This window comes from Euwallacea fornicatus, chromosome 7 (assembly GCF_040115645.1).
Source record: "Euwallacea fornicatus isolate EFF26 chromosome 7, ASM4011564v1, whole genome shotgun sequence".
Lineage (NCBI taxonomy): Eukaryota > Metazoa > Arthropoda > Insecta > Coleoptera > Curculionidae > Euwallacea > Euwallacea fornicatus.
This window is the reverse complement of record NC_089547.1, coordinates 1,042,017-1,064,368: the sequence shown is the minus strand read 5'-3', so window position 1 is coordinate 1,064,368 and position 22,352 is coordinate 1,042,017. Positions and strand designations below refer to the sequence as shown.

The following is a 22,352-nucleotide window of genomic DNA, read 5'->3' as shown; positions in this document are numbered from 1 at the left end:
TAAAATACATAATATTTAATATTTAAACCGGATGTAAAAATGCGACGTTCGATTTGGCTTTGATACCAGCTCCAAGCCACAGCAGAACATTGGCAGTACAGCCAACGCACGTTCTTCTAATTGGATTTGGAATTGTGTTACGCATCCAAAACAAAAGTAGATCTGCGCAGTTTGACATTTTTTCAAAAAATCCAAACATGACCTCGTGCGGTGATCCACTGATTTCATTGGACGGCAACGTCATGCTACGGTTTTGCTACGAACGCTGTAAATGTCAAAAAGACAAATTTGTCTTCGACGGTAGGCCAATGGCGGCTCAGCGGCAACTTTGCTGCCGACGGTGTATGTGTAAGCAACAGAGCAATTAAATTTATATATTGTTATCTTCAGTGTTAATGTGCTGACTTTAACACGAATCTGAATTCAATATCGATTTTGTAAATTTGATTTTACTCGTATGTATTGTTTGTGGTGTATAGTTAGTGTTGGTGTTAGAGGAAGTATAATATACAATAGAATATTCTTTATGCACATAATGAAATATATCGGGTGTCGAGGCGAATTCTGGATATGGGAGATTCACGTGGAAAATAGGTTATTTTTTTACGCATGCACGAATTATCAAATTGAAAAACTTTTACATGGAAGTCATAATACTCAAGATTGGTCCACATTTCGCAATTTTTTCAATCTCCTAATTAGAGCACTATGGCTTAAAAAGTGTTCAAATCTCAAAAATATGAATGCTCCGTATAATCATTTGAGTCCACGATTGGTCAGGGTCAAGACTTAGTTTTGTTTAATTCTGACCTTGACTCTGACCAATCGTGGCTTCGAGCGGTTACACCAGACTTTCAAATTTATGATTGGAGCCATTTTAAGCCAAAATGACTCTAATTAGAAGATTGAAAAAATAGCGGAATAATGGACGGTCGTGAGAACTATGACCTCCATGTAAAATTTTTTTAATTGGATAATCCGTGCAGGTGCAAAAAACCTGATATCCCATTTTAATCTCCTATGTCTAGAGTTCGCCTGAACACTTGGTATAACGTTTTTACATACAAAATTTGTATTGTATCGTTTAAACCTTATACCTAACTTTTCTACTCAGATGATAGATGGACAGTTTATTGACGGCTAGCAAGTACTGGTGGGCCAAAAAACAAAACAACTTTTAGTGTCTAGGTATTAAAATTGCCACTTTATATCCTATTTTTAATCATTAAAAGGACATTTTTTTGTAAATCGGAGAGAAAAGATATTGTAAACACCCATAAATTGAAACATATTCGGCCTAATATCTGGCCGAAGTCATAATTCATGTAAATTGGTTTGACTACCCTGTATAAACAGGGGAATCCACAAATCCCTTTAACGTCACCAACAAGACACATCAAACAGAACGTCAATTAAAAACCAGACTACCACTCCAGTATTTCCATTTCTCTCCATTATTTGCTCCCTTAACGAAAAGAAAACATAATGAAAATGGACAAGGGGAAACAATTAGGACGACACCTCCATATGATTGACAACAGTATTTGATTTATCCCATATTTATCCCTATTTCATGTTTTAATGATGTTTGTAGGTGTGTAGATGACTCGTTAAAACCTTCTGCCTAAGGATAACGCCGAGGGTTGTAATTACACTCCCTTCAAATAAAAATTTAATTTCCTTTTTCGTTTCGTGTCGGTTGATTTCATTGAAGTTGGAATTATCCGTGCGAAAAAGCTCGTATTTTAAATGGAAAGTTTCAGATTTTTACACGAAACCAATTTCCAACCCTCAGGGTAATTAGTCCTCCCTTAATATTTCGTTCAGAGGGATCCGTATATGCGTTCGAAACAAGTTCATCGGAGATGCGAAAACTCTTCAGATTTAGTCAAAGTGAGTGAAAGGTGGGTTGAGTGATGATTTCGTCTTTGTCTTCACTTACGTGCAACGAAGACAAAACACGACCCACAGTCCCTCTTCAAAACAGTGAAAGTAAGATTTTATAATGTTGCCGTATTTATTCTCTGATCCTGTTTTAATGAATAACAATTTCCGAAATATTTTAAGTTTATGTCATATTACTTATGGAGCAAGACTGGCTTTCTCTACATTTTTTTTCTCTATCTTTAATCGAGTATCTCCATAAAGAGGATCCATAAAATGTCTTATTTTTATTTTAACCAGGAAGTCCAATGCCCTGGAGTAAATATTTTTGCCAGCGATCTGGCAATGTTGCAGTTAATGTACGACAGTTCAGTGTTTGTTTACTTTCTTTATTGTAAATTAGAATGAAATTTATCAGTTTTTAGTAGTTTCAAAGGTAAGTAGTTCCTAAAAATTGACTTATAAATCTTTTTAAGAGTCTGACGGAAAATGTTTCTAATAATTTTCAATAGAAATTTCGTTTAAAGTGTCACTTTACTACAGTATAAGTAACATAACCTATAAACCATAGGCCCGGTTTATTTCTTTAACGGAGTCTCTGAAGTGGTTCCCATTTACAACAGTTTGTTGTTAACTGCCAAATGCGATGAATATAGAGATATCTGATGTTCCTACATCTTTTCCATTGGTGTTATTTTATAAAGAAAGTATAAAGCAAGCTGTCGATGTCATATCTAGTTCATAGATCTCTTTCTATGTTGGCACTATAATTCTTCAGTGCAGTTTCTAGTGTTTGTTTGATAAGTAAAGCTACCTTCAAAGATTTCTGAATAAGTTGTAAAGCTCATAATATAGTAAATAGTGTAGTATCTAGGTATAACCAAGTTCCGAGCCAATAAATCCTGCTTGTCCGAGCAATAATAATGAACTCAACTTTTCAGTTGCACACACATCATATTTTTTTATGAAAAGTAGATAATTAAGAAATCACTTTATTAATTACTACAAAATTTGTTTAGTCATTAAACACTAACTTTTTTAAAATCAATTAACATGATGGTTTTGAGATATTTTTCTGTGCACTTTAGTACAACTGATTTAAATCAGTTAGTCTGTAAAAATTATTTTAGAATGCAAAATTTAGAGTTTGAAACTAATTATTGGCTCGTGTTCTAAATTTTCATAACATTGAATAACTCTTAAACAAAGTGTCCTAACTTCAAAGATGCATAAATCAAAATTGTGGCAATAAATAAAATAGTACCTACTTATCCTGCTTTCTTTCTGGCATATCAGGTTTGACTTAAGAATAGCTTAAACCAGGATGCTGTGCAAGGGAATCTGCTATTAAAAGTTTATAAGTAAAACCATGAGAGAAGAAATTTAGGAATATGGTGTAATTTTTTCAAATTTGTTTAGATATTGAAAAATAGCCGTTCCCAGTTTTTAGGAAAAGGAATTGGAATTTTTAGTACTACAGTTTTATTCAAAAATCTACCAAAAGGATAAAGAGAGAGATAAAAAAAACATGTTTATTTGTATTTTTCTTATTTCTGTTGTATTACAACTTAGACTTAAATATTGTTGACACTAATACACTATAAAAATACTTATTAAATAAGTTTACAATATAAACAAATAGCTAAATTTAACTTCTAATTTTAATATTTTGAAAGAATTTTTGCAGGTCAAATAGTTTTAATAACAAAAATTATCATTAAAAAAAATTATACTAATGCAGTAATTAAAAAACTGTCAAAAATCTATATATCATAGACCTTTACCTTTCGCAGCAGTTTTCATCATAAAACGTGTAATAACGGAATGGCCCGTATGTTTTGGGCCAATTTATAGGGTTCTCTCAAGGCAAAATAGTAATTGGTACATGAAATCTAATTGAACATTCTCGGGGTAGATTGCCAACCGAAATTTTACAGTAGCATTCTTTTACTACTAACTTGATACGTTTTCGATATACACGACGTTTTTGAAAAAACCTTCTATTTACTTTTACTATCTTTAGTAAAAATATTTTTAGGGTTAAATTTGGTATATCTTTATTTTTGAAAAAATAGTATAAGATATGGGATTTATAAGGTTCATGTCACACACTCCATTTAAAAACTACTTGTTTCGTTCTTCTTTTTGCAAACTTGGGTTGGTGCGACAATGAGTTGTCTATGTAATTGTATTTTAATGTACTATTATCAGAGACACCTAAAAAAATCGAGGTATTATGCATTTTTCTCTCATGTATTTCGACGATCTCAGACATAAGGGGTGTTTCTAAGAGGTGATTCAAGTTGCGCATGACTTATCCGCAGATTCTCCGCAAGCCGTAAATTGAGTTTACACAACTTTAAGTGTGACTTAAGTTGACAGCATGTAAAAATGTCAATTTAAACCATAGGTAGATATAAACTCATCTTGTGGACTTCCGGTCAATATGAAGGTTAATCCTAAATATCGGCCATGCATTGAACATGATTGTTTAAAGTAATATTTAATTTTTTTTCCTTTTTTACTTCCAAAGCAATCATGTTTGAATCATATTAAACTGAATAACGTCTTTAGTTACGCCCACCTACTCGGGAAGAACCGTCATCCTGCCCTGCAGTCGCCATGTCCAATGGCCAATCAGGATTTATTCCTAAGAACCTTTGGACGGGATTCACACCCAGAGGGTCGCTCGCAAGGGCCCTGCATGACAAGACCCTTCATGATCAGTACCTGAGCCGAATAGACAAGAGCCAGGTAAGTCGCATGTCACAAAGAAATTTCGAGGGGATGAAATATTCAAGAAGTAAACATTGATTCATTATTTAGTCGGAGCCATGTTAATAAACGTTTTATGGGGGGACACACGTAAGGAAAATTGGGGATAATTGGTATAATTTTGGGTTAATAGTTTATTAATGAGGGCCCAATTGCGGTGCCACGTTGGGGATGATTTTGGGGGCCGTTGCAGGACATGTTATCGACATCTTACATGGTTAAATGCGTTCACTAACAACGTGTGCAGGTATACGACCTAAGATAGGTTTGTTTATTCAGGGATTATACTTGTTTGCGCGGCTTTATGGCGAAGATAAAGCCAGCCAAAATAGTTCTAGATTCGATAACTACCGGCATTGTTGTTGGTTTAAGTGATGCGCCTTGACGGGCCAGGTAACGGCGAATTTTTGTGTTGTGATGTGGCCCTTTAGGAAGAATTTCACCAAAGTCAAAATAGACGTAAGTAGGAGCAAAAAGACAGATCCGGACCTATCCGAGACATATGTATGCAAATCTCGTATCTTTACAACGTCGCACAAAAAGGGGATAACATCGCAAAGAAAATTACAATACACTTAAAGTCTTGTCTTACACGATCCCCCCGGCGAAGAAAAACAGACAGTGCTGCTTAGCATTCTCTCCGTGTCCGATTATCCCGTAGGCCCCACATACTGGAAAGGGATAGTGCACCTAGGTTAGTCCGAGATCCGACGGAGTGACCCCCCTCGGACAGGAAATGGTTGTACACTATTTCGGTCATTCGGTTATATTTATATTTCGTAATATCAGTGAATACGATAATAATGCGGTGGTTTCTATGAACGTTTAAAGTGATAATTTTATAAGTCCTTTGCAGAACTTCTTAATTGCTTAAATTATGTTCCCAATTTTATATTTTCAGATATTTTCTTTTCACCCTTTCCTTCTAGACATTATCACTTTAACACTCTATGTCTGTTACCCAAATGATTGTTGCCAGTGGATAGATTTGCCTGGGGGTGATTTCAAGTTTGGGATGAACTTTCTACTATGTTGTTTTAGTCATGTGTACACGTACACCCGGATGTTTAATTGAAAAATACGATTTTTTAAAAACCAAGACCTACCTCAAATGCCCCAAGCAATACTGGTTTGGTACTTGGAGGTATACGTGAAAACACAGCTTGACCCGTATCTACCCATTGACACCCACGTCTAGAATCTCACAGCATTAACTGTTTTACTAGTTTAGGTTTGGGAATCACGGTTATGAAATATATACGCCGGCAGAAAGTACACATCACATGGGATTTTTTTAAATTCGAATGTATAAGAAAATGTCTTCCTTGGTAAAAGTTTATCAATTTCTGCAAACTCAAAACGCAGTTTACAGAATTTGTATATCTCATTTCATGTGGGGGAGATTCGAAAATTGCGAAAATGGCGGATGAGTAAAGTACCTTTATTTTTCATTTTAGAGGAAACATGTATTATGAGAACTTGTTAGAATTAAAAGATAAATACAACATTGAAATTTTAAGTTTCTATTCCATAAAACACTTTTCAGGACTTTTTTTATGATTTACCCCGTATAGAAAGTAAAGCAAATTTATTTAATATGCCAGTTTGGTTTCAGAGAGGATTAAAAAATACAAATAATATTATGTATTTTGAGTTTTTTAGAATGCACAAAGCTTTACCAAGAATAAAATTTTCGCATAAATTGAAATGAAAAAAAAATCTCATTGGGTGCGTACTTCTTGCCGGTCACTGTATAAATTATCAAAAGTTTCGTAATTTGGGGCTGAATAAAGTGATATGGCCTGATTTGTGAAAAGTTTAATGGCCTAGTACACAATAATGAAAGTTACAGAAAAAGTCCATCGCCTTCGGCTGAGTTTGAATTAACAACCACTTTCCGGGCTATCGCTTTACCAGCCGACCTATGTACCTTGGCACCCTAATTCGTTTGGCTTATTCGGCTACCCTTGTTTTATCTCTTTTAAGGTGTTATGGTAGCACTAGCGTTGTCTAGCTACTGTGCGATAAAAATTAGCGGGTGTAAGATAATGGACATCACAATTTTATTTAAGAAAAGAACGATTAGACTGACATGTACAGACTGTATAAACCATTTTATAGTGTACTATAAATTAGTGGAAAGGTACAAGAGTCAAACGGCACCAAAAAGCTTCTCGCTTTTCAAGAAGTCGATAGTCACCACCTTGATGGCTTCAAGATCCTCTGCCCTGTATTATCGATTAAGTTGGATATTATCTTCTATTACTTAACCGAGTTGTATTGACGATATTGAGTGACGTTGACCATATTATGCAAATTTAATACAAAATCTTAGGTCGCTGTATCGAATTCACCCTTTTCTTCTAAGATTGCGAAGGCATTCCCACACCCCCTCATGGAGCGACAATGTTCAAAGTGTTCCGCATTAAGGTGTCAAAATTCCCTCTCTAAGTTTTGTGAATTTATAAATTGAACTTTGAGATTTTTAAATGACACCAAACCGCGCACTATAATCCCATTACAAGGCCCGAGACGGACTTCGCCCTTTCTGGCAGTTTGTCCCGGTGCAAGACGTTTTTTACGACCCGTCCCCGAGGTGTGCTAACCTTTTTTCGACGGGCATTCCCTTTTTGGGGCCCTTATACGCCGTATACATAAGTAAGCCTCTTACGGTCGCGGGAGCTGATAGTACTTTGCGGATTAATTTTTAAGCAATAATACTCGGACCTAAACAAAAACCCAATGAATTTTTATGGCGTCCAGAACATTAGATGCGCCGCGGCTGCGGCCATTCCGGTCATTCCATTGGCCATCCGAAAAACGTGATTCGATTGTTTTGTCTCCCGTGATGTCACTTGTTGATGGTTGTCAGTTGTTTTTGCCCCCGGGTATCATACATCGATGTCCTCGATGTCTTAAGCCGTCGGAACCCGGGCTGAAGGGTACTCGCTGCTCGCATCAGCACCCGATCAAAGAACAATCATTCGATTAATCGGCATATTTGCGATCGAGCCTCTCTCATTTTCCGATCATTACCGACTGCTTTGAATTCATTAAACCTGGTGGCACACATCAAAGTTATCGCCGGAATGCTAAAAACGTTATGACAGTTTATGAGATATAATGAGCGTGTGTTTCGTTGGCATTTCTTTGGCGCTTTTTAAAAGCGTTTTGATCTAATTATCGTCAGCAAAAACCCAATGGGACTGTTGGTAATATGCTCTTTGGTACGTGAAGGTATTAGTGCGGATTAACGATAGTCGTGTGGTGGTCATCTGTGGGGTCCGCGTCTTGCAATGTTATGCGCGCTCGTTTGCCTCTGCTTATTGCCCATCATGGGAGGACTTAATGAAGTTGTTTAATTAGGCGAGTGCAGGGTCCTTTTATGCCCCTAGCCTATCCTGTTCGTTAGAGCCAGGAACTTGAATATTTCCCTCGCCAATGAATATTTTGCAGTTGCTGATAATCGATTTGTAAGTAGGCAAATTGCATATGGGCCGCGGTAATAAATTCAAAATCAGTTAGCACAAGACTCCACGCATTCCTTTGTCTTTAAATGAGACATTAACTAACCTTCCTAAAAGAACCTATAAACTACTTCGCAACGAAACTTTGCCTCTAACATACAGCGCGTGTTAAAAGTATTGCGACATTTTTATGACTTTCATAAATTCGATATTAGAAAAAAAAATGCTTGAGCACGTATAATTTCGTGTTAAAAAAGAATGTAGTGCGTTATTTTAGATGTTCAAACTTTTCTATCTAGCGGCCCCTACTAACTTTATTTTCAAATGGAAAAGTACCCATAATAGTATATCAAATGAAAGATAATTTAATAAGGGATACAACGTAGACTCAGAACTAAAATCGGGTCTACAATTTCTTTAAAAAAAAATAGAACAAAATCCATATCCAAAAAAGATTTAAAATTTTAGTCTTCGCTTCCTAGATAGATAATCCATTCTCATTTCACTTTGAAAGAAAGTGAAAAAATGGAAATAAGATGTGGACATTTCAAATCGTCTTTGATGTAAACATTTTTAGATACAAAATATTTTGGTTTTCATTGAATTCTGTTAGACATTACCATAATTGGAATTTCCAAAAAAATGGATCGTTACCTGAGAAGTAAAGAATTGAAATTTGAATCTTTTTGAGGCGTGGAAATCGCAAAATTAATTATGAAGAGGTGTGTCTCATACTTAATGAGAAATATTGAGGCCGGATTTTTAGTTGAAGTGTAGCTTGTTGAAGTAATAAAAAAACTTCAACAAACTAAAAGTGTGAAATCGGCTCCAAAATGTCGAATATCTCGAACAGCAGCTGATCGCGATAAAGCATTAAACATTCTTTCATCTATAGGTGAACAACCTATACAATCTACCAGCAAACTCGCCGATGAATTTGGTGTATCTGCAAAATCAGTAAGCAATCTTTTAAAACGAGAAAAATTTCAAAGATACAAAATTTCCTTTGGCAAATAAGCGATGTTTGAAGATTTTGATCGCATGATGGAATTTTGTAAATTGTTGCAAAAAACTTTCAAGAAATAAGTTCTTTTCTAAAAGTTTATTTTCGGATGAAGTACCGTGTTGCTTTAAAGCATCTATTCATCGAAATAATTGTCGTTACTGGTCTACAGACAATCATCATTGGATGCAAGCTCTGCATACACAACATCCGCAAAAATTCAATGTGTGGATGGGTATAATGGGTCATCAGTTCATCGGTCCATTTTTCATACAGGGAAACATAAACAACGCACCATTGCGTGCTTGCACTTATTACAAAACGAAATTGTTCCATTAATCGACGCAATTTTTCCTGGAGAAAATGAAGAACAGGTAGCGAATAATATTGGGTTTCAACAAGATGGTGCACAACCACATTATGCTATAGCCGTGAGAGAGTATATTGATGAGATTTTGTCTAGGAGATGGATCGCTAGAAGAGGCGCAATAGAATGGCCGCCGCGATCTCCAGATCTTACGCCTTTTGATTCTTCCGTGTGGGGTCTCTTTATAAACATTTTTAGAAATATTAAGTTTATGAAAGCTATAAACGTGTCGTAATACTTTTTTATAAATGTTGTATCTTGAGCAAATAAGTTTTAAATAATAGACTTTATTAATTTTCCGGAAATGTAAATTCATAGTCTCAAATAGGTAGGCATTTGGTATATTGTACGGTTACATATAATATGCAGAATAAATCTTAATTATGCCAATTTTGGTTGTGCCAATCTTTTAAGTCCGCTTTGGATGTTCTTAGTTAACTTTTTCTCTTCAGTTTCTATTGGGATTTCTAAAAAAGAATGCGACTCCTGGCGGGTAAATTGCGATGCGAAGAAAGCAAGTAGTTGTTGGTGTTAGTCGAAAAAAACTCATGGTTTCTTTCGCCTTCGAGATATAGTAACTTCTCAACTAGGGTGGTCCAAATGGTGTTTATATCAGTTGTTTAAAATCGTTTTTTTGTGTTTGAATTTGAGGGCGTATGTGACCAATTTGCCTCATCGCCTTTAGCGAAATCGATTCTTTAGGCGTTGTATTGTAATTACAAAAGAGTCGGCATTAAGAACCCATCACACCAACCTGTATGCGAGATAATTCGAGATCTAAAACAACAACGATAATTTACTGTCACCCCCACTTGAGCCGGCTTCAACGGCCCACGCCCAAAAAATGTTATGAATAAATAACCATACGGATCTCGCCTTCAGTGACCCGTAGTTAATTTACAGTGGAATCAATATAACAAATTCCATTTTGTGGGTCGTAAATCACGACTTTAGCACCGTGCAATTCGCGTACAAAGTTATTGGGAATAGGGAGGTATCGCACGGATTGATGCCGTTAACGCCCGTTTATGAGCAGCGCCACCTGGCGGCCTTGACGTCCGTCACACGACAATTAACTGCGATGTTACGGTTTGATGTTTTTGGGTGTCCGAGGAGGTACGATTCCCTCCCAATTTATTGTTTCTGCCTGTTATTATTATAATGGAGGACCGGTGAGTCAGCAGAAATTGAGACGTAATTATTACTTGGGGTCGAAAAACTGCTCCCTTTTCGCCTGAAAATCGCGTAATTTGCAAGAAATCCCGGGGGATGAAGCCTCGCGCCTCTAAATTTCGAATATTACGAGCGAGGTAAAAAAGAAAGAAAAACGATCCGCGGGCATACGCCAAGAAGTAATCAGCCAATGCGGATTCGAAAAGCACGGGAGAGATGCAAAAAACCGGCTTCGTATGCCATGTAGCTCTTGGGGTGTGGATCCTGGAAATGATAACAATGCGGAGGAACTGGATTTTGATAAATCAGCGGAGTTTTGGCCAGAGTTAAAAGGTCACAATTCATCTTGAATGAATACTTCCTTTAGTTCTCATTAGCTCAATGGAACTCATCATTGCCCAATACTTCTCTAGTTCCTTATAACCACATCTTCGTATGGAAAGATTTTTGTAAAATCACAAGAATCGCTTAAATGTTTGTTGAATCTGAAGAGAGTATTTAAGATATCTTTGACGACATCCATCGAGCTTTACTAGGGTGTTGTGGAGCGGTCCTTCCATGCTATAGATCCCTTTCGTGCTGTCACGGATGATCAGGCATGTATTATATATTACAAGGTGGTCCAAGTTCGATAGGACTTGGAGTTTTCTTAGAATCCCTATGGGAGTGAGTAATAAACCTGTTCTGGTCTCGATTTTTAGGACTTGATTATAAATACAAACCTCGTTATGCTATCGTTTTTAGCTTTCCCGCTAACTAAACCTAAGATTCGTAGGAGACTCCGACAACACAGCAATCCGATGTTAAACCTTGAAGTGATTTCTTAAGGCATTCTTTTAAGTTGAATCTATTTCTAAAATAACAACAATAATAATAATAATAAAATAATGTTTCTGCGTTTTTTTTTCTTCGATTTTTTCGTTAACTTTTTCGATTATTTATCGCACGAAGCGGAATATTGAAAAAACACCCGAACGTGTTCGGAAATGGTACATCATTCTTCGTATTCCTGTGCGGTAGAGCTTTAAAGGCGGTTTAGATTTTTCCTGTAAATTATGCAAGGGCGAAATTGGTACAAAATTACGTAATCCTTTTAAATTGATATCAGCAAGCGTGCATTTTTTATATCTCCTACAGATTGTACGAAAACTCTAAATCCTATCGATTTTCGTCCACCCCAGTGGAGAAGCGAAATGGGAATTTTTCCCCAGGCTCAACAAAATTTATAAAAACTTAACCATTTTTGTACGTGAAAAATGTGGATATTAGTACTAATCAATTAACTAAAGAATATGAAGAACTTATTCAATTCTTAATGGCTAGTTTATATGACCAGTTACATGCACTAAAGCCCATACGTATTTGATTATTCCATGACCTACATAGGATTCTTTTATTGGCGAAGTTTTCAACATTCAAAGCGTAACTTATATCATATGGTTAAATTAGTTTTTAAATGGTTCTACTGAAAAAGTGCAATGCAGTTTGCATCATTCATTTTTTGTTTAAAATCGAGCCGAGAAAACTCACTACAGCTTTAGCACGATTAAAAAAAAAGAAAACGTTTTAAATAACTATTCTAGCAACATTTAGTACCGCACGCCAATGGACTTGCCTCTATTTTTTACTTATCTATGTTCCCTTTAGCAACTAGCTTGACGTGCGCTTGCGACGTTCGAGCTGCTAACGCCCTTTCAGAAGTTTCACCATGTATATGGAAACACCAGGGGCGTTCTCAGAATCTACGAGAATTACGGTGGATTAAACTGAGAATTCATCAAAACTCGCTCTGTACTGTTGGGGATCTCATTAGGGGACTGAGCTCTTTTCCAAATACTTCAAAGAACTTGGCATAACAAACGCCCCGGATGAAGACCCTCACTTTCAAAGAACGTCTTACACATGTGGATTCAAACCAGAGGAACATTCCGCGCGTATTCGGCAGGGATGCAAAAAGGGAAGTACCCTTCTCCCTTCGGCTTAAAACAGTTTACGAGATAATGGGCCATCAATTAACCTACGCACCATTGATCCCGTAAAATCTCGCCGACGGTCGATTAAAAAATTTCATTTATGCGTCATTCGCATGGTTTCTCGATATTTATCTCCTGGATCGATATTAGCGGGGTAGTGTCGATAAGTGGCCCCCCCTCCCAACACAATATTTCCATTAATGCCTCCATGCATGGAGGCCTATCAAGACTTTTCTATCTCCGGTGTACATCGGAGATCTCCCTACGTCTCGGAAGTTATTTTGCATCCCATTATATGGAGTTTATGGGTTGCAAGGCCTGTAAGGTTAGGGGCTTGCCCTCATTGCTTCGTTTTTTTGTTAATATTAGCCCTCAAAAGAAATTTATTGTGTTTGTGCGTGGGGCAACATTTGTAATAGCAACATGTTTCCAGAAATTCCTTCATGTAGCTATTGCATTTTCAAGATTCCTCGGGTTTGAAAATTTCAAAGCAAGTGTAGGCTTTATGGATACTTGATACCCCTTTTCTGAGACATATTACTTCGACAACGGGAATGCGCAGTTCAGCAAAATCGACGCGTGAGTGTTGCTGTTGTGTGGACGAGGTTTTATTTTGATAAGTAACGACAAGTTTGCCTTAAAAAATTCTTCGAAATCCGAAAGGGAGTATTGAGGTCATGCCTGTAAGTTCCCAAGGCCTCTCGATTCTTTTTAGGATTCTATAAGAAAATCTTGTCACCGTTGATCCAGAGCCTCGTACGCCAAGTGCCAAGTTCACACCGTCGCGGCCTCTTTTAAAGGGTGGGAGTTGTGGGGTGGTTTTAAACATTTATGGACAAATAGCGTGACGTGTGTGTGAAGATGGTGCCGTTAGAAGGGCCTTTGCGTGTCATGTCTTAGGTACGCAGTTTCACAGAAATCTCAGTTATAAGTTTTTGTCTCAACTTTCCGCAATGCATCGACACCACGTCAGTCACATTTCAGAAGAACTCGTTTTGGAACAGTTCTAGTGAGTATTCAAATGCATTTGAACCAATGGACGGTAACTTAAACAATTTGGCGGCAACGACAGGGAAGCTTTTAACGCAACAGAGCAGTTTTAAAATTTGCCGATTTCGAGTTGAACTTATCAAAACTATACACGGTGTGTCTAAGAAGTGGTTCAGCGCTACATTTTTTTAAATTTCCATCCCGATTAAAACAAAGTACTCAAGCAGAAGCTTCCTGGTTATAGCGTAGGATCGTTGAGAAAAAACTCAAGTAGGGGTTCAAATGTCAAAGACGTGTGTTGGACAAATTCATCTGCCATGCATTGTCAATGTCAGATTTCTGATAGCAAATAGTAAATGGCCTAATCGACGCTCCGCGTTTTGCGATTTATTGCTTATGAAACTACTTCAAAAATGAAGCATTTTACGTGTAGACAAATGGAGTTAAATCAGTCTATTTCCATGTGTAAGTTTGTGATATTCGCAGTATGTCCGTATTTTTCTTGGACGCCCTGTATGGCATATAGCGAGAAATTTTCCTCGATCGCGGCCAAAGCGTGATTCCATTTAAAATTCCTTCGAAATATATGAGATTTAAATTATTTATTTGTCTTCATTCTCAAAGTCGTAACACCAAAGTTTCAATCCTCAGTAAGCCTTAGAAACCTACTTTTATAAACCTTCTAAGAGTGGAGACTAATGTAAATCAAGAACAATGGGCTTACTTTCGCGGCCCCCAAAACCGCCCCAATCGCGTTACACACATTTTTACTTAAGGGCCCCCCACTCGGAGCGCCATATTAGAATTTATACGTTTCCGAATACCTTGCGGCGTTTCGCGATCGTATTTTGATTGGTTATACTGGAGCGAAACAAGCCTTAAATCCCCCTTTTTGCTTTGAATTGTATAAATTCGCCGAAATGTGAAAACGATGTTTCAGAGACGTTCCCCGTCCTTCCTAAAATAGAAATAAGATTTTTATACGTAAAATAAAATGGCCACCTTTTCTACGTTTTTTTTTTTTTTTTTTTTTTTTTTTAATATTTTCCAGTGGTACCAATGCGACTTGTCGTCAGTTCCCTCCCCATTAGGTGACAAATTTGTCCAACTTGGTCCAGACAGAGATACCATAAAGTTCCTAGAAGAATCGGAAAAGAAGTCGGACTGGATTTTGACCCAGATTTGGCACATGTTCGTCAAACTCCTGCTGGGATTCTTCGCCACGCAAACCTCCATCAACGGGTAAGTTTTGTCTCATTTGAGAAACCTCCTTCCATGGTCCGAAAGCCCCATTAACGGCCGCTGTTTAACCGTGAAGTTAACCGTGGTGTTTTAAATTAAAAGTTGCTTATTGTACCCGACCGGCCAGCTACCAAACTACGTGTTTAATTATTTTTCTTTATTGTTTTCACGGGTTTACCACCTGGGACATAGGCGGAACAACTTCTCGTGAAATTCTTTTATTTCTTCGACAGCTCAAAATCAACTTGCCAGAAATAATTTTCAATCGAAAGGCGACACTTTTAATGAATAGGGGACACTTTAAAATGCATTGAAATCTGGCTGTATTAAGTTCTGCTCACTAAAGTGTGTTAGAAAGGGATATGATTTATTGCAGGCCTTGGGCGACTCGTTTAAAAACGAGTTAGATGTGCACTATGTTGGCCGAGAAATGCCAAAATGATTTCCAGTTGAAAGGCCTCACCAATAAGTGTATAGGAGCCAAGGACGGCCGTTTGAAGGAAAGGGCGGGCCGAATGTAACGACCTTCAAGGGCATTATGTACCAAAATTGGAGAAACTTTAAGAGTCCTGGTGCAAAGAGCGCTTTCTCTTCAAACTGAGAACAAAGTTTCCTGTCAAATGAGACCGCACTTTCTCTCAGGAAACCCGATAGCAATTACTGAGCAAAACACTTTCATATATCTTGCGTGACATACTTATGATAGATTTTGCATAAGATTTAGACCAAAATATTTAAGTTTTGAAACTGTCGTGAATTCCTTAAAACGGTTGCCCCACAGTTTTAGTAACCGTTCGCTTCTTTGGAAGTCACTTTTGATCCTCAATGGATGTGGTGTATATCCAGAACGACCTTCCTGATGGCGCGAAGCTGCTTTTCCCAGTTTTTTCGAAAATCCGTGAGAACATTTCACCTTATTATTGCAGCCATTGAGGGGCTTCTCTTGGGGCGACGGCTTAAGAAAATGACAGTAGTCTTAAATTTCGAAACATTGCTCCGTACCTGCTATAGAGTCTCTCGCATGTATCAGACGCAACTTACCATTACGTGAGAGCGGCTGCACGAAGTTTATCTCTGTAGGACTGATGTATTTGCAATGTGATTGGGCGGCGCTTTTAACAACAATCTATGTATACGTTACGTTGCTCGTAGAACCCTGGAGCGGCTTTCAGAGGAACGACGGCACCAATATCCGCGTTAAAACTGTGGGGCGACCGTTTTAAGGAAAGGGCGGCAGATTTAAAATTTGGTGACTTCGGACAATATCTGCAGTAAACACTCCCAGGGATGTATCAAATGCGATTTACTGTGGTTGGAGGGCGGCTGGATTAGTTTCATGTCCAAAAAGCTGGAAATAAATCAGCAGGATCCAGTTGCAGCCAAACAAAGGCAAGCAGACTATTCGTTTTCTTATTTCCGTCGGGAAGTTTTTTTTTCACTCTAAAAGCAATTCCATATATCTCATGATATTTACGCGCGTTTATCTTAGGCCGTAACTAATTTGCAGTCCTGTTCACACGTAGGCGTAAAATAAATCAAGCAGTGAGTCCGCTAATTGCTTAGTTGCTTCGGATGCAGTACAAATAGCCCGTAACCAGATTAAGTTGGTGCCCATCAACGCCCGTTTCACTTATTGGGCGAGTACTCGGGTACGACCGACTCAATCGGTAGGTTAGAGGGCTTCTTCATTCTTCGGGCTAGTTCCTGGAGACTTTATGATTGATTGTAATCTTTCTCTCAAGGGGAGTGAAACGAATTAGGGTGTCGTAAGACCCTTTTATCCCGAACGTGACGGTGCGTTTCGCGCCTTAATTAGTAAATTTTATATGGCCATCATTAGCCGTAATGACTGCCAAGAAATATGGTTGTTTTTCGCACCTCGCCAGTCATCCTCCGGTCTCGGGGCCACGTAATATTTTATTGCAGTGACAATAATTTATTAATTAACGATTATTTTTCGGTTTGCAAGCCGAGATTAAAGTTTCGTGGAAGCGGCCGCCCCGATCTTTTGTCATTAAAGAATAAAAAGCTGAGTCTGTTCGTTAGTCTCTAATTTCTACCTGACTGTCATTTTGAGCATAACTAATTATATAATTACGTTTTTTTTACTTATTCACGTCCTCCGCGCCGGCCATCATTAAGCCCTGGTGAAAAAATTTATTATTAGTAGCCGCGTGAACACCCAGTAGTAATTATTATAAAATTACTCCGGTTTTTTAATCGGAATACGCTCCGGCGTTGTTATTATTGTGCTGGTCTGTATCAAAGAGTGAGACGAGGAGGATATTATTCGAGTTTAATTCTGGCAGCGATTCGATTAACTTTTTCGCCTGTTTAAGCACCGTTCCTTAAAGAGTACACTCAGACAATGCATTTGGGTTCGTACTGCAAGAATCGAGAAGAATTTGTAAGTATTAAAAGAGTCGCCCTTTTTAAGCCGGTCGCCTTTACATTCTTTATACACCTCGCCTTTGGCTAACCTGAACTAACCTCGATGGAAACCGAATTACTTGGAACGTTTTCGCATGTAGCCTCCCGTTTGTCGGTTTTCAAATTTTAACCCCAACATCTCGGGAACCCGTTGGGCAATTGCCTTGATAAAATGTGATGTGTTAGATGATCGTGCAGAAACGGATTTGCGGGCGTATCCAGGCCTATGAGACACAAGGACCCTAAAAATGCAGTTTTAGTACGAAAGTGTTATCCGTGTCATATTACGGCCGCTATGCTGCGCTTTCGTTTTGCTACGAAACCGTGGATCTGTCGAGGCGAGTCTTTTTTTAGCGACTGAAAGTCCGTAGATTCAATCCCAGGTGACGGTTAAAGTTTTCTCTGCTTGAATTTTGACCGTTGACCAGAAGAAAAAATTGAATATACAACTCGAGCGGACTGTCCGCATCGTTTTCGGACGGATTGACGCTCCGCCTCGGAAGTCATGTTCGATATTTCATCCTCACGCAATTCGACCATCTTAGCGTCAAACACTACACTACATTACATATATTTGTCGGATTTCGATTATTCTTCTGCCCCATTTCGACCATGAAAGCCCGTAACTCACCGATGGGACCTTTGCTGACGGTTCTTTCAACGTTCTAGTGTTTAATTCGGAACCAATACCGAGGTGGATGTAAAATAAAGAAACGAAAGCAGTACTAAAGAAAAAAAAGATAACACAAAACAAGCGTGACATTTAGTTTCGGTGTTAAAACCGCACTTAAACGGGTTATTTATGGGTTGGTAATTAAGTAAGGCCGGCTTTTTAATTGTTATTTTGATTGATTTTTCTCGGAAGAGCTCACGTGTGATTGGTTGCCTCGGCTCGATCTTTTGCTGCATAATACCGGCTACGAAAATCTTTTATGCGAAAACCTTACTTCAGCATTCGATAAAAAAATCGCCAGGAATGCCTGCATTAATTTCAAATGTACCGGGTGTCCCCTTTAAATATTAAAGCTCAGAAGCATCTATGTAAAGTAGTGTCGTTGCAAGAGATAAGAGTCTCCCTGTATAGATGCGCTTCAGGTAAATAATGCAGATTGGATTGGTGGCCGGTCCACCGTCCGGACCTGTTGACGTGTGTGATTGAGAGTGATTGACAGGAGACGGCGCGTCTGCTTATAAGGCCGTTTCGTCCACCTGGACGCATTTAATTGGGATAAAAAACGGCCGCCGTTTATTTGCAAATTTCCTACTGTTCTTCAAAAAATATTCAGGGCCTGAAATCTACCTGAAACGTGTCATTGTTTCAGAGACGAGTCGACGTAAAAACGGCCTCGGAACGTCGCAGTCATCTAGCTTAATAATCTCTCTGAAATAAACTGAAAGAAAGGCATGTACGCAGTAATCAAAATAGAGATATAATCATCTCGTCGATCAAGCAACAGTGTAACACAGTAGCGAGTTGGACGCGTTAAGGTATCAAAAGAACAAGCTATTAGTGTGAGACGCCATTGTAATGTGGTCTTTTGAAATATTTTGATTGGAATTCCCAGTTTTTCTCTGCTTTAATTTTCACCATTCAAAGCTCGAAGAGCAGGGAAAAACGTGGGGCATTGGCTGCAAGGTCGAAAAAGAAGGCGGTCGATGATTATTCCGGCGTTCATGTCTTCACCAGATGAAAGTTTTCACAATTTGTGGAGGAGATAACATGCATAAACTTGCGTAATTTTAAAACCCAAAACCGTAGTTTTCGATATCTTTTCCACTCTCAATTGCTTTGGCCGGAATTTAACCTTTAAAACACCGACGATTTGACATGTTCGAAGCTGATTGTACGCACCTCGTTGGGCGCCTCACGTTAATCAGACTTCTTGGCAAATTAGCGGTTTTAATATTTTCTCCGAGGTTTTCTTTTTCGTCCCAGAGTGTATTAATGGATTTTGCCTTAAAACGAATCGATAAGTTCCAATGCAGTTGTTATATTTCATAAGAAAATCGCCGCTGTTTCTGAGTCAACGCGATTTGAATTTCGGCTTCAAATGGGTCGTAAGTCGTGACGTTGCCCCACTGGAACTCAAGTAATTTGGCACAATTTTTGCAACCAAAACGGTAATGTCTGAAGCAGATATTAATGGGCACCAAATGTTAATTTTGATAGGTTTCTTGACGTATCCACCTTTATTTTACTCTAAGTTGCGTTGGCCAATGCCTCTAACTACTAGCTGTGACAGCCTCAATTGTACTCAGCTAATTGCTTCCGAAAACGACGAGAATTTAGATGTTAAAAAGTGCATTTTTCAATGAAAATTGCAAGTTGTAATGTCATGACGTTCCTGAATTATCCCAATTCGAAGTTGGGCTTCAAATGGCCGACTGCCTCTTAACAAATTTGCGCTACGCGTTGCTTCCAAGTAGTGTCGGGTCTTATCCATCGCGCCACCCAATTAACTTAAAGCTTCAACTCTAGTGAATTTTTGTGATATCGATTTGAGGCCTATTGTTACTTACACTGCTCCGTCCATGTTTTAGTGAAGTTGCAAAGTTGCACGTCGGCTACGACCGAAGCTGACCGTAGACTTCAAGACCTCTCTCGAAGTGTTTGGCCACCTCGAACAAATAATTAATTAATATGTGAACAATTGCGCGCACCTGTCCACTTAAGATTAACTTCAAACGTCAACGCTAAACTTCTTCTGTGATATTAATCAGCTAGATTAGGGGCTGCAGCTGTTTGGCGTAAAGCTTCACGACTCTACAAATCGCTGCAATTTTACCTTCCATTTGAGAGGGAATAATCATTTCCATAAGCGCATCTCTTAGTTTTCTCCACGGTCTATCTGTAAAACATCTCTCCTCGGTGCGTTATTATACCGAGGCTTCATAAACAGATGCACTCTCGAAACTTTGTTTTTAAAGTTAGAAGTCTGTGTCCGTACCAACTATGGAATTGGAATATAAATCGGTCATTTTGGGCTCTTTGTCCTGAAGGATTTTTTTTTTGCTCGGGAAGGCGGTGTATCTTTTTAATTTTAATCGACACGAAATGCAAACAAACAAAAGCCTCCCGAAGCGTCACCGAGCTCGAGCATTAACTCAGTACCGCTTTTTCGTTGACGCAAAAAAGCGGTACCAACCTTGGTAGAGCATAGTTCGGCAGTCCCTCTTAATAACAATAAATAATGCGTATTAATTGGTTTGATATATTACCGGCATTGCGGCTTTTTGCGCCCTCCGGTGGCTTCTGTCGAGAATGCGGCCCTCTTTTTTGTCCGAGACCAGGATGGGACACTTCGGAATCTCGGCCTTTTGGCCGGTGTTAAAATTTTGACAGCGGATTTTCACTCGTCGTCCATATTGATAGTGTGGACCTCGTCTGTTTTGCCGATTAGATGTCATACTTAAAGGTTCCTAATCTTGCCCGATTGAAACGGCGCTAACTCAAGCCTTAAGTGAAACCCACACGTGTATCTCCGGAGACTTTCAGACAGACAATGATGTTGTTTTTTCTCGTTTAATAGGGAAGAGATTCTTGCGTAATTGGGAAAGATTCTCATTCGTAAAGGCGCAACTGGCCTAAACATATGCGTCAGTTCAGGTTTGTGCTCTTGCAGCCAAAAAAGTGTCCAAATCGCGCAGCAGGTCAAACACACACGAGGACAAATTACAAAAGAAACCGATGACGGAATGACAATTGGCCGACAGGAAGAGGCATTTGTACGGTTTTTACCGTGGCAATCATAAACGCATTAAACAGATAATACGGTGGCATGCCCAATAATTACAAAAGTACGCTGCGACCATATGCTCGAAGGTATTCGACGTCCATTGACCATTGCTACCGTAGAGACCAAGACGCTCGGTTATGCTCGGTCATTAACTGATGAGCAGTTTTTTCCGTGATATTAGAGCAATCGTGCTAAACTATAATAATATGGTGTTGCTGGTAAAAACTCATGTAATTATCAATTATTCGTCGAATTAGATCGGGAACCGTTGGTGTAACGTTTTGCGTAATCAGTCCCTCGGGGGCATTGCTCTTATTTCTTTTTAAACTGAAACAAATGATACAAAAACATGGAATGTCGTTGATGCCCCGAGTCGGTGGATTTCTTAGCAAATACAACGCACTTAAACCAGCCAGAGTTGTAGCAGAGGCTAAACCAGATAATCCAGAGAGTTCCGTTGATTTTTTAACGTGAAACTGGAACGGCCGAGGAGCGAACTCACGGAGAACGGACGTTTTCGAACATCGGACTCGTGTACCACTTCCGACTCTGTTCGAAACTACTCTGGATGTTCGAGCTTATTCTCGAAACAAACCAATTTTGAAGCCTTTAGTAGACGGGATTACACAGAAGATCAGTTCGTGAAGCGTACGTAGGTTGAAATTTGTTACATCAAAAAGCCACTTTGAGTTTCCACGTCCATATGATTATCCAATGCTCGGGCTGATCACATGGATGTAGATCGGGGGGGATATATAAATAATGTCGAAGCCTTAAGTCAAGCCTTATAACTCGGAAACCGCGATTTATGGCCGGCAGCAACTTTCATCTAAAAGTCGAGAAAATCATGGGCTAAGTTCCCCTATAATCCAGTTTAGTTTAACCTGTTTGTCTGATCGAAGTCCCTTAGCTTACGCGAAACGAGTGTCTAACTACACGAAAATAAGGCCGTGATTTATCTCATAAAGCCTTAAAATTTCCATAAATCCACTCAGTCCCAATGACACGAACGCGGTATTGATCTAGATTCCGGCAAATAAATCGTCTTTATTTAAATATCTGTCTGAGATCTAAATTTAAAATGCAAATCGGACCTATACAGACAATTATTTCACTTTGTGCCTTTTAATGAGACATTATAACGCCGTACTTTTTTTAAAAGATTTATTTATTTAGATTTTGTTTTATTAATTATTTATGACCCATTTGTAAGTGTGTGTAGCGCGTTGGAGCTGCGTCTGTGATTTTTTCCTTTTGCTACATTTTTCAGAACGCCACCTTAAACTGTTAAAAAATAATAATAATTTTCCC

At 38.5% G+C, this 22,352-nt stretch overlaps 1 protein-coding gene across 2 annotated transcripts in view; it reads left to right on the top strand.

Annotated features, from left to right (window-relative positions):
* The first annotated feature begins 2,236 nt into the window (after positions 1-2,236).
* LOC136339940 (protein-L-histidine N-pros-methyltransferase) overlaps positions 2,237-22,352 on the top strand; it is a 38,288-nt gene continuing 18,172 nt past the window's right edge. The window contains exons 1-3 of one of the 2 annotated variants that reach the window (XM_066283580.1): positions 2,237-2,320; positions 4,459-4,638; positions 14,684-14,874. In XM_066283580.1, the coding sequence (XP_066139677.1) occupies positions 4,507-4,638; positions 14,684-14,874 (323 nt within the window). In that variant the 5' untranslated portion in view covers positions 2,237-2,320; positions 4,459-4,506. Of the gene's footprint in view, positions 2,321-4,458; positions 4,639-4,983; positions 5,119-14,683; positions 14,875-22,352 lie in introns of those variants that run through there. The other variant, XM_066283581.1, reaches the window with a different exon arrangement.